General features: G+C 44.1%; 1 protein-coding gene across 1 annotated transcript; it reads right to left on the reverse strand.

Moving 5' to 3' along the window:
- Positions 1-9131: 9131 nt before the first annotated feature.
- Positions 9132-17555, reverse strand: LOC123728711 (anaphase-promoting complex subunit 1). The gene is made up of 5 exons (XM_082964862.1): positions 16597-17555; positions 16341-16496; positions 11152-11247; positions 10089-10156; positions 9132-9859 (listed from the first exon to the last, which is right to left on the reverse strand). The coding sequence occupies exons 1-5, from the start codon at positions 16621-16623 to the stop codon at positions 9823-9825; spliced, it is 384 nt and encodes a 127-aa protein (XP_082820988.1). The 5' UTR covers positions 16624-17555; the 3' UTR covers positions 9132-9822.

Genomic DNA, 17555 nt, shown 5'->3' on the forward strand with positions numbered 1-17555 from the left:
TATTGCGAACAGTCTGAGCACTGATGGAGGGATTGTGCATTCCTGGTGTAACTCGGGCAGTTGTTGTTGCCATCTTGTACAAGTCCAGCAGGTGTGATGTTCGGATGTACCGATCCTGTGCAGGTGTTGTTACACGTGGTCTGCCACTGCGAGTACAATCAGCTGTCTGTCCTGTACCGCTGTCTTAGGCATCTCACAGTACGGACATTGCAATTTATTGCCCTGGCCACATCTGCAGTCCTCATGCCTCCTTGCAGCATGCTTGTGGCACGTTCACACAGATGAGCAGGGACCCTGGGCATCTTTCTTTTTGTGTTTTTCAGAGTCAGTAGAAAGGCCTCTTTAGTGTCCTAAGTTTTCAGAACTATGACCTTAATTGCCTACCGTCTGTAATCTGTTAGTGTCTTAACGACCATTCCACAGGTGCATGTTCATTAATTGTTTATGGTTCATTGAACAAGCATGGGGAAACAGTGTTTAAACACTTTCCAATGAAGATCTGTGAAGTTATTTGGATTTTTACAAATTATCTTTGAAAGACAGGATCCTGAAAAAGGGACGTTTCTTTTTTTGCTGAGTTTACATCTCCCCCCAGAACCTAATCGAACATCTGATGCAATTAAACAAGATTTCTGGGTTTCCGATTGTGAAGACACAGAACATCCAGTACCTGGCCAGCTGTTGCAGGAGGCCCAGCAGTGATCGCCCCCCCGCTCCTCGTCCATCTTCAGCACATACGGGGCTGGGATGTGGGGGGGAAGAGCGGGGCAAAGTGATCCAGATGCAGGGCAGGGGTGGAAGAGAAAGACTGTTCACAACCAGAGGTTTCGGTAGACTTTAGACTCACAGCACCACACACACACACACATCTCCGAACACCATCTGTCTTTGGTAGTCTGAGCACTGTAGTCCCAGTCCTGGTGTATTATATTACACACACACAGTGTTAAATTCATACACAGAGACAGGCCCCAAAAACTCACAAAAGGTGAAGGACCAATATTTTGGCCTGGTCTGAATCAACCATTTCCTGATGACCGCCACATGCACTTCCTTTCTTATTAAATAACAGCTCTCAGCCAGAGAGTGAACTCTACACGACTCCTCCCGATCTCAATTGCGCACTCCCGACCCTGGGCCATGACCCCTGCCAGGATTTCATGCTACAGTACTGCGTTACTTCACTTCAGCCCATGGCTTTCTTAATGCCACTTACATTCCACATGAATTAATAATGCACAGGACAAACGGATAAAAAAAGAAGCACTACAGATTATTTATGAACCTTAGTCATCTTGACTACGTAATTTTTTTTTTATACATCGATAAATAATATACTGCACTTGGAACAGAATTTCAAATAAAATATTAAGCAAAGTAGTGAACTACAGTTAACTGCCAAAATAAAGGAAACACCAACATAAAGTGTCTTAATAGGGCGTTGGACCACCAGGCCCCAGAACAGCTTCTATGTGCCTTGGCATAGATTCTACATGTGTCTGGAACTATTGGAGGGATGCAACATTCTTCCACAAGAAAATTCATAATTTTGTGTTTGTTGATGGTGGTGGAAAACGCTGTCTCAGGCGCCGCTCCAGAATCTCCCATAAGTGTTCAATTGAGTTGAGATATGGTGACTGACACACACACAATTTAAATAAAGGTTCAATAAAATAAACAAAAAATTAAACCACCTATACTCCTTTGAGACCCCTCTTTCAAAGTCACAGATCTCGTCTAGTCATGGTTGCTAAAATAATGGGCAACTGGGCATTTTACACATGACCCTAAGCATGATGGGATGTTAATTGCTTAATTACCTCAGGAACCACACCTGTGTGAAAGCACCTGCTTTCAATATACTTTGTAGCCCTCATCTACTCAAGTGTTTCCTTTATTTTGGCAGTTACCTGTGTGTATGAACTCAACATATTTCTGTAATCCTGTTTCGCATTACAGAAAAACAAATTCACCCAGAAGTTGACCTCATCGCTATCTTCTTGTAGTCTGTCTGGATTCAGAGCTTGAAAGTCACAGGAACTGGTGGCATTAACAACTTCCATGTACAGCATGGCCTATGGGGAGTTTTCCTTTACACTTTTCACAAATTCACCTACAACTCCAGCACCTGCAAAAAGTATCTGGATGTGCGTATCTTCTTCAGCTTTCTGGTAACCCATACCTACCTCCTTAGACCCCGTGTCGGACGGCCGGGCCTTCTTTGGTGCAACCACTGGAGAGGGGCAGTTCAAAATGGCGCTGTGGAGGGGGAACACAAAGGTCAAGAGCATGGTGGGGCTACAGACCCATTAACCATGTGATTAACAGCATAGGGCTTTCCTGTGTTGCCTTGGCAACATACCATCTGTGGCATAAGCTGTGTATCTAGTTCAGAGATGCGCCAGGCTTTGGTGACATTGGTGTGACCTAGATTGAGGCCCTTCTATGTACTTGGGTATATACTGTACATTCAGTAAGACTATCCTCCTAACAGGCCCTTCACTGTCTATTTTGTGTCACCCCCTCTCCTGTGAATTTCAGCACTGTTGCGACTCACATTGCGTTTCCAGCCCAGCCGCTCCGTGTTGTAGCCCATGAGAGTCATGAAGCAAGTGACAAAAAGGTTACACCCCAGGTGAGCGCTGGGGCCCCCCGGCGTCATTGTAGATGTTGTACCACTTCACCAGCAACTTCATGGCCATGTCCTTAGGCAGGATGAAGCGCACCGCCTGGAGGCAATTCGTCCCTAAGAACACCAGGGGGATGAAAAAGCATATGGATGACGGTGCACAATGGCATCAATAGGGTTATAACACTGCAAATGTACATTTGTATGTATCACATGCTGATTTGTATAATTGTGTTATTTATTTTTAACAGTGGAGTGATTGAAATAATATATCTATATTTATTGTGTGTAATTGAATTTCCATTGACATCAAATTACACGAAAGGCTGCGCAGTTAAGCATGAGAATCTCGAATTAGGATTCGGGCATTATTGAATATGTCTTGTAAGAAGTGTTGCCAACTTCTTACAGAATTCACACACATACTGTTGGATTCGAGGGCTCCAGACCCCACAGTGAATTCACACACACAGGAATCGAAGGCTCCAGACCCCACAGTGAATTCACACACACAGGAATCGAAGGCTCCAGACCCCACAGTGAATTCACACACACAGGAATCGAAGGCTCCAGACCCCACAGTGAATTCACACACACAGGAATCGAAGGCTCCAGACCCCACAGTGAATTCACACACAGAGGAATCGAAGGCTCCAGACCCCACAGTGAATTCACACACACAGGAATCGAAGGCTCCAGACCCCACAGTGAATTCACACACACAGGAATCGAAGGCTCCAGACCCCACAGTGAATTCACACACACAGGAATCGAAGGCTCCAGACCCCACAGTGAATTCACACACACAGGAATCGAAGGCTCCAGACCCCACAGTGAATTCACACACACAGGAATCGAAGGCTCCAGACCCCACAGTGAATTCACACACACAGGAATCGAAGGCTCCAGACCCCACAGTGAATTCACACACACAGGAATCGAAGGCTCCAGACCCCACAGTGAATTCACACACACAGGAATCGAAGGCTCCAGACCCCACAGTGAATTCACACACACAGGAATCGAAGGCTCCAGACCCCACAGTGAATTCACACACACAGGAATCGAAGGCTCCAGACCCCACAGTGAATTCACACACACAGGAATCGAAGGCTCCAGACCCCACAGTGAATTCACACACACAGGAATCGAAGGCTCCAGACCCCACAGTGAATTCACACACACAGGAATCGAAGGCTCCAGACCCCACAGTGAATTCACACACACAGGAATCGAAGGCTCCAGACCCCACAGTGAATTCACACACACAGGAATCGAAGGCTCCAGACCCCACAGTGATTGGTGTCCGTGCCGTCTCCCAGGTCCACCCAATCAGACAGGTAATTAACTCCACCGTAATCTTTAATTGGACATCAAACTCCAAAAAGGTCAAGGCAAAGGAGAAATGCCATTTCATTAGACTGAGAAGTCCCGGGATTGGGATCAATTAAGCACTAATGTACAACACTATGCGGTAATTGGTAATGGCTTCACAACACAAAAGATGAGAGGATCAAAGACTAGGAGGTTCACGTCTAAACGAAGCCAAATACCTTAAAAAAAAACAACACAAAAAGCCAATTAGGGTTGAAAGGCAAATACCAGTACACCCCTAGTGCTCCATTTCCACAACTACAGTGTAAAATGATACGCTATTAAGCTTGAATACAGCTGGGTAGAAAGATGACCTGTAGCATGTTTTACAGTACATGCATGTTGTGGTGGATAACGCTGCATCAGCAGAGGTTCAGAAGTCACCACCGGAAAAGTGTGTGAATCATTCAGGGTTTCAGTATAGGTCGTCATAGACACAAAGTTAATTACAAAAAAAAAGTCCCCATCCTTAGATACCCTTTTTGTCACCATTTTAGTTTATGAAACCCCATTACTAGATGGAGTAAAGACGTCAGCCAGGAAGGAACCAAGGTTAATATAACCACCGACTGACAGAAATGGTCTTAGGTTATAGCAATAACATACCTGAACACTGACTTCCATTATATACCAGCACTACAGTCATTATGCCACTGAAAACAAGGATAGAAACAGAGCAGAATCATCTATACCCCAATACCTCCTTTCTACCCTCATCAACATCATGTTCCGGGGCATCCCGTCCCCCCAACTGACCTGGATAATCCACGCTCCAGGGACCAATCACAAGTTTTAGACTGAATTAAGGCATGGAAATGCCACAATAACAAACAGCACCCAGAACTGCCTGGCGTGGAATAGCTGCTGTGGTGGCGTCCTCATAATGCCTTATCCAGAGAGAGTGGAGTGTGTGTGCATGCTTTGTGTGTGTGTGCATGCTTTGTGTGTGTGTGCGTATGCTTGTGTGTATATGCTTTTATGTGTGCGCTTTGTGTGTGCGTGCGTATATGCTGTGCGTGTGTGTATGCTTTGTGTGTATGCATTGTGTGTGCGTGTGTGTATGCTTTGTGCGTGCGCTTGGTGTATGTGTGCGTGCGCTTGGTGTATGTGCGCGGCGCAGCGCGCTTGGTGTGTGCGCGCTTGGTGCGTGTGCGCTTGGTGTGTGTGTGCGCTTGGTGCGCTTGGTGTGTGCGCTTGGTGCGCTTGGTGTGTGTGTGTGTGTGTGCGCTTGGTGTGTGTGTGTGTGCGCTTGGTGTGTGTGTGTGTGTGTGCGCGTCATGTGGCGAGCCAAGAGATATGAGAGTGTGTGGGGTAGGGATGCCAATAGACATTTGGGGAGAGGGGGCTAAATAACAGAGTAGAATACAAAAATGAGGGGTTCTGAGTTTAGGGGAAAGGTGAGTGTGTAGGTACGAGCGAGGAATGGTGGGATCCCCTTAGGTTTACGTCAATGTGACAGCGGGAGGTTGGGAGCACTTAAACCCAATTTTCAGGCCATCAACGCTGGATGACTCAACTGTGTGACATCGAATCCAATGCCCAATCTCGCCACACACATTGTCGTGTTAACCTTACCCAGCCCCGAGGTAGCAATTTCAGGGCTAGTTCTCCTCAGCATTGTGCCATTACTTAGCTCCTACAAAAAACTGACAGACAGAGATGCGGATCATTTGAGATCTACATGTCATTCAATGCTCTTGAATGTTACATATTGCTGAATAATTTCACATACATTAAGATATCAGGGGATAAATATCTAATCAATATGACATGTTTTATAACCTTCAATTGGACTTTGACATTTACAAATCTTTCCAAAAACATCTGTCAAAAGTGGTTTGCTCAGAAGGGCATGGAAATGACTGACAGGTCTGGGAGAGAAGGTCCCTTGGCTGAATGGCATGTCTTTACCGGTCTTGACAAAACTACCCCTTGCAGGTAACAATGTCGACCCAGAGAGCTGTGACCTCATTGGACCCAGTAAACATACCAACATGCCTCTGGTGCTCAGTTCTGTTCTATACACAGGTGGATCTTTTCTATGTTACAAAACATTAAAAAAGTATTAATTAGCGTACATTCAAGAAACATTTACCCCTTGAGGTCCATGTACTCACCTCCCAACAAGCCAGACCCACACACACTCATTATACCCTCCCCCTTTCACACATATCAATACACACACACACACACACACACACACACACACCAGGGTGACACTGCTGCTGAAGGGATCTCCGAGGGCATGGATGTAGGGTACAGACTTGGAAGATGTAGTCACCCAGACAGGAGGGCTCGTGGTGCTTGGTGGAGCACCCCAGCTCTGATACAGGGAAGAGCACTGCCACCTGGCCAACAGAAAGGGAGGAGGGACAAACAGAACATTTAAATCAGCTACCCAGGATGTATAGACACAATCAAGATGATTAGTGCCAAGTTGGGGGAACTAATCCATTTCAGCTCTACATCTTAGAGCAATTCAGGACACAGAAAGCTCAGCTCCCTGCAGAAGCAGTGTTGTTAACCTCTCTCACAGACACAGACCATAACTGTATAGCAGCCAGATATTTACTGTATATTTTATACATCTATGGCTCTTTTCCAATACTTTTAAATCTTCCCGATGTCAATGGGTATTTGCTGTGTGTATGTACATGTATTTTTATGCAGCACAAGAACTGCCCTACAGGGACAATAAAGATCCATTTCATTGAATTCTCCCACAGATTTCACAGTATGCCCTACAATGGTTTCCATTGTTTGTTGACATGTAGAAAGTTTGCACAGAACAAAAATGGGAAAATTGCCTACTGTGGTGTTTCCATTTAACTACCTTGTGTCGATAAAAATAGCTGAACATTGTGACCCAACCCTAAAAAATATATATAATATTTACAGAAAAAAATGTATTTGCAAATGCAGCTGGGGCCATGACATCACGTGCCGTGCATAACTTCAAAATGATTTGTCAATTATCATTTGAAATCGGAAAACAGTTTCCATCATTTGTCGCAATATGGAAAGTTTTACAAAAGAAAAATCCACCCGTTGAATGGATAAAAATTGTAGATCTTTGGAAAATATTGCTTATATCTGCAGTTACCATTAAATATGTCTCAATAAAAATAAATGTGACATTGACCCAGGTTTATTAGACAAAAGCAATGTAAACCTGTCTACAGTAACATCTATCGGAGTGGGTCAGCCAACTAGGCCACGGAGCAGGATCCATGACACCACTGTAGCCAGTTGTGCAGAGGTGAATGCAGGACACTGACCTGTGGGAGGAGGCCGTGTCACTCCACAGCTGCTCAATGCATAGATCAGGCACCATGGGCTTCATCTCTGGGACAAGCACAGACTAGTTGGCAGTGCTGTTGGGCGAGGGCGGGAAGCTGTGCCCTCTGGGGGACATGAGTGGTACCACATGTTAAACTGTGCCGTTGCCAAGGAGGGTGCCACCATGCCAGGGGTGTGGAACCAGCTACAGACATGGGTCAGAAGATAGCAGAAGGGTGGCTAGTTATGGTCAATGGTGTGGTTGTTGTAAATGAAACATAAGCTTTTGAGCATGAATGTTTGACTAAAACTGTATGATTCTGTGGGACAGCAGGCACCCTATTTATATCATATTAATATTCTATTTGGGTATTTGACTGAAAGCCTGCACTCTGTGGCGCTCCAGGAACATAACTGAAGACGCCTGGTATAAACTCACCTGAGTGCAGCCATGCTGGAGATGCTGGAAGAGTAAGTCCATGAGTGGAGGCTGGTGATGAGGTCATCCTGTTTTGGTTATGCAGGGTGTGGCAATGGAAGAGTGAGCCGAGTGAATCCATTCTGGAGACGTTCTTCAGTTGTGTAGTCAGAAAGCTGGGTGTCTGTATAAGTATAAGTCATATTGGGTGTCTGTGAATCAAGACACACTCCCCCCCCCCCTAAAAATGAAGGCAACATTATATAAACGAAGACATTGAAAAAAATCATTGTTTAGCCTGTTTAAGTTTACGTCCTCTTGGCGACATTTGGACGTTCTATGGCTACAAAGCGCAGGGAGGCAGGTGAGCCATGGTTGGCTTCTATACAGTGGCGTGCAATAGCAGAGTCCGTATTTATATTACGAATAGCAGCCTTATGTTCGGCGATGCAGAGTTTCAATGCTCATTTAGTTTGACCAATAGAAGCAGCCCACAGAAGCGTGAGCATGTATATGATGTTTGTGGTGCTACAAATAATGAAGCTTTGGATTTTGTATAATTTACCTGTTCTCGGGTGGAAAAATACTGTAGTATTGATCATGTTGTCACAATGTACACAGTGGCCACACGGGTCTGGGGCCAAGTGTCACGCTTCTTGGGCAGCTACATGCTTTGCATAACAATCTGCTAAAACCAATGAGAGGGCAATGTTGTGAACACTGGTAGACTTGGATCACTTTTGTTTCAATACAATGGATTTGACGCGACCGCACTCCGCGGAAAAAACACAAACGTGGGGGCGTTTTGTCCTGGTTTCTATTAGTGCCATTGAGTAGGCTTCGACGTTCAGTCTCTAGCACGGGTATAGCCCTGTTCAATGGCACTATAATCATACCCACATTGCAGGAGCCTGGTGCGCATATCATTAGCTTTGTGCTCGAACAGTTACGTCGGAGTCTTAGGAATTGACCCACCGATATGTTCCGCTTAAGGTGTACCGGGTGGTTACGGTCTGCACGTAAAAATGTATTCCTACTCTGCGGCTTGCAGAAGATAGTAGACTCCAACTTGTTTTCTTTATTTTTGTTCACTTTAAGATCCAAGAAGTCTATTTTTTCTCAACTTCTCTCTGCTGTGAATTTTAGATTGGGGTCAGATAAGAAATGAACTCAGAGAAGAGCGTCATTACCGTTCCATACCAGTAGGATGTACTCTTTGTATGACATTCTAGAAATATAGGTCCCAACTCGGAAAGCTCCAACCCAAGACCAAACTAGCAATTTATATCAGTCCAATGTGGACCGATGGCGCTCAAACAGAAAGGGGCAACGTCCGTTTGCTATAGTTCGGATCGGGGTTTGATTATTTGTTACATGGGCAGTGTCCAGGTCTGTCTTGCCTACTACTTACTAAAACTACATACTGTGTACTAATCGTAATACATAATATTTAGACAACGCAAATGCAGTAAGCAACAAATATCAACATACTAGGCTCACCCATCCTCAGAATGCATCATCCCATGGAATCCCATTCAAGTCATGATACTGATATTAATCATCATTGCACATGATATTCAAATCATCTTTAAGGGCCTTTGTTGGGCGTCACAATCAATTTGACATAGTTTCGGATGATTTGGACATGATGTGCGAATAATGCTAATATCGGTACCATGACCTGAATGGGATTTGTGCCACAAATTCTAAAACATTAGCATTTGAAAACAGTGCCAGGGAAATAAAACCAGAGCATAGATTGCTGTGATACCTTGTCCATAGATTGCTTACAGGGTAAGAAAACCAATGTTTCATTTTGAAATTTGGGTGAACTATCCCTGGCCCTGGTCAGACCAATTTAAGTCCACTCTAAGGGATTGTAGATAGGCCTTTGAGTCATCACTAATGCCATGATGAGAATTCTATTCTTAAATTCAATTTTTGCCATGAATAATACATTTTTTTACCACTGAAAAATCATGAAGGAAGCATTAAACATTATTAACACAAGGGGTTGTTCTTGCATGTTGTCTTACATCTAGAGTGACTGATTGTATGCCCTGCACGGTGTCATATAACTATGGAGGGCTTGCCGTTGAAGAAGACGATTTTCATGGTGCTGTCAGAGACGTATTGCACACAGGCAGCCTCGAACAGACCTGCCAGAGACACAGGAGATGAGCAATTAACAAGCCATAATGGGGCCAGCAATTAAGGTACCGGCAGCCAGCTAACAGAGCAGTCAAGGAGCGCAAGAGGGCCAACAGTATGCTGGCTCCAACATTCAGGTTTCAACATCCATTACAGTTTATTTGTATGGTGCTTTCCATCATTCTCTTTGCCACAATTTGTTTCACATTTGTGTTGACTATTTCTATTGATTCTCACCTGTAGGTCTGCACACCACTCTCATCCAGAGGGTGCAGCATACTGCATATACAGTGGGAAGAGGTTCCCTGAGAACACAGAGACACAAACAGTGGCATGTTGAAAACACTCCTGACACACTAGCATCGACCAAAAGGGATCAGAAACAGCAGGGAGTGGGTATTATGGGTTTTTACTGTGTACTGTATGTACCCGGGAGGACTTGGAGGAGCCTCGGGTGCAGGGCTTTTGCGTTCCAACAGCAGACCAAATTTAGTGGGCCACACATTAGAGACCTGTAAAAGTCACGGGACTTAACTTCATGAAATCCTATTCAAGGTGATGTTGGTGAAAAAAAGTTGGATCATCTTGTGAATCATGACTCTAGTCAACATTTGAATGGCTCACTAAAGAAACAGACAGTCTGCATTCTCATAGTATCTCTTGTTGGGGATCAAGACATGTCCCCATTTACCATGATTGTAAAATTCTGGTCTGTAAATGTGGACCCAATCAACATGAGCTAAATTCACCCCCATGAAGCACCGTCATTTCTCCTGTACGTCACGACGTAGGCCTAGGTTTACTCAGTGTTTCCCGTAACTCACCAGGGGAAAAAATTATAAAATTCAATCATGTCAAGTGGATTTTGATGTGAAAAATAATGACACATACATGCCAAGGCCGTTAATTGCATGATGCTGTTTTTCATTGTAATCTGAAGCCTCTCGTCAGCTGTCAGTGAGCCAAATCACTCATTACCATTGGTTAAGAAGACAATGGACTGGTCCTGGGGAATATCAATAACTGTGTAAAACAAACATAATTACTGTACATACCTGCTGGTTCTACTTAAGGGATTCTAATGAGGAAATTAGATGGCCAGGACTGGAAGACATGACAAAATGTACAAAAAATGATTTCTCTAACCAATGTTCACAGTACAATTTACAATTCAAGACGTCATCACAAGGTACTACATCACCAAATTCAACACGCCATAAACACCATGAACACGTCAAATAGTTGCTAGCAAACATTTTAGACAACGTGCTGTTACATCAGTCAGTGATAAGGAACTCACCTGAAAGTGTAGAGGGGAGATTAAGTCCTTCGGTGTCACACTGTGCACATTCACACAGCTCCTCGGGACAATACACACAATCTGTTCCATAACATCCTGCTCTGAAATACAAGAAAGCAAATTAACCACTTCACAACATCACTGGGAGAAAGAAATGTTTAAAATGTACATCAATGCGCTCTGGAATTTAATGATGACACATCATGAGGATGTGGCATAGGCCTACTTCTTTTGCCGAAAGCCAAAATTACACCATAATGCTTGAAAAGGTTAGGGAGATATTACTGGATATACATACTGAAAAAAAGTATTATTGATAAGCTGACTACTATCTCAATGTTGACAATGAAAACAGACATGCCATATAATGTACACACACAGTAAGTGTGTATACACTGAATGTACAATACATTAGGAACACCTACTTCCATGACAGACTGGCCAGGTGAATCCAGGTGAAAGTTATGATCCCTTATTGATGTCACATGTTAAATCCACTTCAATCAGTGTGGATGATGGGGAGGAGACAGGTTAAAGAAGGATGTTGTTTATGCCTTGAGACATGGATTGTGTGTGTGTGCGCCATTCAGAGGGTGAATGAACAAGACAACAAAGATTTAAGTGCCTTTGCACGGGGTATGGTAGTAGGAGCCAGGCACATCGGTTTGAGTGTGTCAATAACTGCAATGCTTCTGAGTTTTTCACTCAACAGTTTCCTATGTGTATCAAGAATGGTCCACCAGCCAAAGGACATCCAGCCAACTTGACACAACTATGGGAAGCAGTGGAGTCAACACGGGCCAGCATCCCAATGGAATGCTTGCAACACCATGTAGAGTCCATGCCCGAATTGAGGCTGTTCTGACGGCAAAAGGGGTGCAACTTACTAAGATGGCACTAGAGCAGAAGGCAGACTTTTTACGTGCCCCCAACCGATTGTGTTTTTTTGTAACTTATTTTTTTACGTATTTTGTACATAATGTTGCCGCTACATCTCTTATGACCATAAATAACTTCTAGACATTAGGACTGCGATTACTCACCACAGACTAGCAGAATCTGAGGTAGAGTATATTATGAAAGCTGTAGACCACACTACCTACCGAGAGAGTTCTCATCTGTATTCTTCGTAGCTGTTTACATATCACCTCAGTCAGAGGTTGGCACTAAGATAGCATTGAATGAGCTGTATTCCACCACAAGCAAACAAGAAAACGCTCACCCAGAGGTGGCGGTCGTAGTAGCCGGGGACTTTAACTTCATCGGGGTAGGGGGGCAGTATTTTGACGTCCGGATGAAAAGCGTGCCCGAAGTAAAGATTTGGATAGAAAACACTCTGACATTTCTAAAACTGTTTGAATGATGTCTGTGAGTGTAACAGAACTAATATGGCAGGCAAAAACCTGAGAAAAAATCCAACCAGGAAGTGTGGAAATCTGAGGTTTGTAGTTTTTCAAATGATTCCCTATCCAGTATAGTGTCAATGGGGTCATTTTGCACTTCCTAAGGCTTCCACTAGATGTCAACCGTCTTTAGAACGTTGTTTCATGCTTCTACTGTAACTGGGGAGAGAATACGAGCCATTGGAATCAGATGACTGAGAAAATGACATGAGCTCAATCGCGCACACTCACGTGAGAGTTAGCTGTGTTCCTTTTCTTTTTTGAAGACAAAGGAATCGTCCGGTTGGAATATTATGGAAGATTTATGATAAAAACATCCTACAGATTGATTCTATACATCGTTTGACATGTTTCTACAAACTGTGGTATAACTTTTTAGACTTTTCGTCTGGACTTAGTAAGCGCGTGCCTTGCATTTGGAATAGTGAACCTAACGCGCGAACAAAATGGAGGTATTTGGACATAAAGATGAACTTTATCGAACAAAACAAACATTTATTCTGGAACTGGGATTCCTGGGAGTGCATTCCGATGAAGATCACCAAAGGTAAGTGAATATTTAATGTAATTTTTGTCATTTCTGTTGACTCCAAAATGGCGGGTATCTATATGGCTTGTTTTGATATCTGAGCGCTGTACTCAAATTATTGCAAAATTTGCTTTCGCCGTAAAGCTTTTTTGAAATCTGACACAGCGGTTGCATTAACAGTTGAATATTTTATCAACATTTATGATGAGTATTTCTGTAAATTGATGTGCTCATTCACTGGAAGTTTTGGGAGGCAAAACATTTCTGAACATTACACGCCAATGTAAAATGGGGTTTTTGGATATAAATATGAACTTTATCGAGCAAAACATACATGTATTGTGTAACATGAAGTCCTATGAGTGCCATCTGATGAAGATCATCAAAGGTTAGTGATTAATTTTAGCTGTATTTCTGGTTTTTGTGACGCCTCTCCTTGCTTGGAAAATGGCTGTGGTTTTTCTTGTCTCGGCGCTGTCCTAACATAATCTAATGTTATGCTTTCGCCGTAAAGTCTTTTTGAAATCGGACAATGTGGTTGGATTAACGAGAAGTGTATCTTTAAAATAGGATATAATAGTTGTATGTTTGAGAAATTTGAATAATGAGATTTTTGTTGTTTTGAATTTGCCGCCGTGCTATTTCACTGGCTGTTGAATAGTGTGTCCCTCAGGTGGTACGCTAGCGTCCCAAATACCCCAGAGAGATTAACGCAGGGAAACAAATCTGTTTTACCAAATTTCTATCAGCATGTTAAATGTGCAACAAGAGAGAAAAGAACTCTGGACCACCTTTACTCCACACACAGAGACGCATACAAAGCTCTCCCTCCATTTGGCAAATCTGACCATAATTCCATTCTCCTGATTCCTGCTTACAAGCAAAAATTAAAGCAGGAAGCACCAGTGACTAGATCAATAAAAAAGTGGTCAGATGAATCAGATGCTAAGCTGCAGGACTGTTGTGCTAGCACAGACTGGAATATGTTCCAGGATTCCTCCAATGGCATTGAGGAGTACACCACATCTGTCATTGGCTTCATCAATAAGTGCATTGATGACATCGTCCCCACAATGACAGAGAGTACATACCCCAACCAGAAGCCATGGATTACAGGCATCATCTGCACTGAGCTAAAGACTATAGCTGCCGCTTTCAAGGAGCGACTTTAACCCGGAAGCTTATAAGAAATCCCGCTATGCCCTCCGACGAACCATCAAACAGGCAAAGCGTCAATACAGGACTAAGATCGAGTCGTACTACACCGGCTCTGACGCTCGTCAGATGTGGCAGGGCCTGCAAACCATTATAGACTACAAAGGGAAGCAGAGCCGAGAGCTGCCCATTGACACGAGCCTACTAGATGAGTTAAATTCCTTCTATGCTCGCTTTGAGGCAAATAACACTGAAACATGCATGAGAGCACCAGCTGTACCGGAAGATTGTGTGATCACGCTCTCCGCAGCCAATGTGAGTAAGACCTTTAGACAGGTCAACATTCACAAGGCCACGGGGCCAGATGGATTACCAGGACATGTACTGCGAGCATGCGCTGACCAACAGGCAAGTGTCTTCACTGACATTTGGAACCTCTCCCTGCCCGAGTCCGTAATACCAACATGTTTTAAGCAGACCACCATAGTACCTGTGCCCAAGAACACTAAGATAACCTGCCTAAATGACTACCGACCCGTAGCACTCACGTCTGTAGCCATGAAGTGCTTTGAAAGGCTGGACATGGCTCACATCAACACCATCATCCCAGAAACCCTAGACCCAGTCCGATTTGCATACCGCCCCAACAGATCCACAGATGATGCAATCTATTGCACTCCACACTGCCCTTTCCCACCTGTACAAAAGGAACACCTATGTGAGAATGCTATTCATTGTCTCATCTGTATTCTTCGTAGCTGTTTACATACCACCTCAGTGTTCAACATCATAGAGCCCTCAAAGCTCATCAATAAGCTAAGGACCCTGGGACTAAACACCTCCCTCTGCAACTGGATCCTGGAATTCCTGACGGACCGCCCCCAGTTGGTAAGGTAGGTAACAACACATCCGCCACACTGATCCTCAACACAGGGGCCCCTCAGGGGTGCGTGCTCAGCCCCCTCCTGTACTCCCGGTTCACTCATGACTGCACGGCCTGGCAGGACTCCAACACCCTCATTAAATTTGCCGATGACAACTGTGGTAGGCCTGATCACCGACAACAACGAGACAGCCTATAGGGAGGAGGTCAGAGACCTGGCCATGTGGTGCCAGGACAACAACCTCTCCCTCAACGTGATCAAGACAAAGGAGGTGGTTGTAGACTACAGGAAAAAGAGGACTGAGTACGCCCCCATTCTCATCGACAGGGCTGTAGTGGAGAAGGTTGAGTATTGGTGTCCACATCACCAACAAACTAACCAATTCCCCCTCAGGAGACTGAGGGCACGACAAAGGCTATTCCCCCTCAGGAAACCTAAAAGATTTGGCATGGGTCCTCATATCCTCAAAAGGTTCTACAACTTCACCATCGAGAGCATCCTGACTGGTTGCATCACTGCCTGGTATGGCAACTGCTCGGCCTCGACCGCAGGGCGGTAGGGTAGTGCGAACGGCCCAGTACATCACTGGGGCCAAGCTTCCTGCCATCCAGGACCTCTATACCAGGCGGTGTCAGAGAAAGGCCCTAAAGATTGTCAAAGACTCCAGCCACCCTAGTCATAGACTGTTCTCTCGGCTACCGCACGGCAAGCGGTACCGGAGCGCCAAGTCTAGGTCCAAGAGGCTTCTAAACAGCTTCTACCCCAAGCCATAATACTCCTGAATATCTAGTCAAATGGCTACCCAGACTATTTGCATTGCTGCCCCCCCACACACACACACGCACCACTGCCACTGTTGTCATCTATGCATAGTCACTTTAATAACTCTACCTACATGTACATACTACCTCAACTAACCGGTGCCCCCGCACATTGAATCTGTACTGGCACCCCCCTGTATATATTATTTTTTACTGCTGCTATTTAATTACTTGTTACTTTTATCTCTTATTCTTATCCATATTTTTTTTAAACTGCACTGTTGGTTAGGGGCTCATAAGTAAGCATTTCACTGTAATGTCTACACAAAATCAAATCAACACCTGTTGTATTCGGCACGTGACTAATAAAATTTGATTTGAACTCAATATTAGGAAGGTGTTCCTAATGTTTGGTAAACTCAGTGTATGTTCAATATGACATGTTTAGTTCAATTACCTGTAGTACTGGACTGCCCACAGTGAAAACCTTGTAAACATGGGAAGCTTGACTCTTGCTCCCTCTGCTCCATATGACCATGTTTCCTGCTGCATAGAGCTCCTCTTCATTCTCATCACTGTCCACACTGGAACCCTTTCTCAGCAACCAACACTTCTGTAAACATCCACACAATAGTGAAAAGAACATTACATATGACTGCTGTCTGTATCAAAAGGAACCACCACACAACAGATCCCCACAACCCCAGTCTTACCCTCACCTTCTGCTGTAGTGACATCATGGAGGGGACCTTCTGTCTGAGGACCTGAGCTTAGAGGCTTGCAGCTGCAGGTTTACAGCGTTCGGGTGGTTATTGCACTGCTCACGCCAAACGGGACAAATGACTGCAATTCCCCCGCGGCTATCATAGTGGCTAGCTCTTCATAGTCGTTCGACATGAGTTTCAGATATCCGCATTATTTCTGAGCGACGCAGGAGAGAATATCTGACAGTATATTTCACTTTGAGATATCCTGTTAAACTTCACATAAAATGCTGTGAAATGCCTAGAAAATACAATGAGACCAGTGACTTAGTAGTGTTCTAAATTAAATGACAACACAACATGCAAGCCACACAGATCATTGTGAAATGCTTATAGCCCAGCCAACTAAACTGCTAGCTAGGTAGAACATGCCGAACGGCAAACAAGTAACTAGCGATCTAGTTAGCTAGCTATGACAGCTAATAATAGCTAACTACGCAGCTAGCCGTTGGCTTGAACATACGATGAAATAGTAACAGTAGCGAATTTAGCTAGCAAAGTTACTGTCTGTGACTGTGGTCATCACCATAATTTAGCCAGCCAACAGGTTAGCTACTAGGAGCTTGTTAATATAATCTGGATACATTTCGAAAACTTCAAGTACACATAGCATAGCGTTTAGTGTTGCATGTTTGTGTCTGGCTAACTAGCTAGCAACCATGTTTAGATTAGCATACTGTCTCGTTAGCATGCCGCAGTGGCACATTCGCGAACCTGATAATAAGTCCTTTTTTTGGCCCTTGTCTCGGAATCCTTGTGTTTTCTTTATATGACTCTTACTTGGGTACCACGTTTTCAGAATCGTCAACATAAAAACAACTTAAAGCAACCCCTAAAATAAGAATACACATCCGTTTTTCGCAAGTGCTATGACATCTTGCTGTCCTTAGGATCTTCGCCTCACTTTA

The sequence above is a fragment of the Salmo salar genome, chromosome 18 (assembly GCF_965601325.2).
Source record: "Salmo salar chromosome 18, fSalSal1, whole genome shotgun sequence".
NCBI classification, from domain to species: Eukaryota; Metazoa; Chordata; class Actinopteri; order Salmoniformes; family Salmonidae; genus Salmo; species Salmo salar.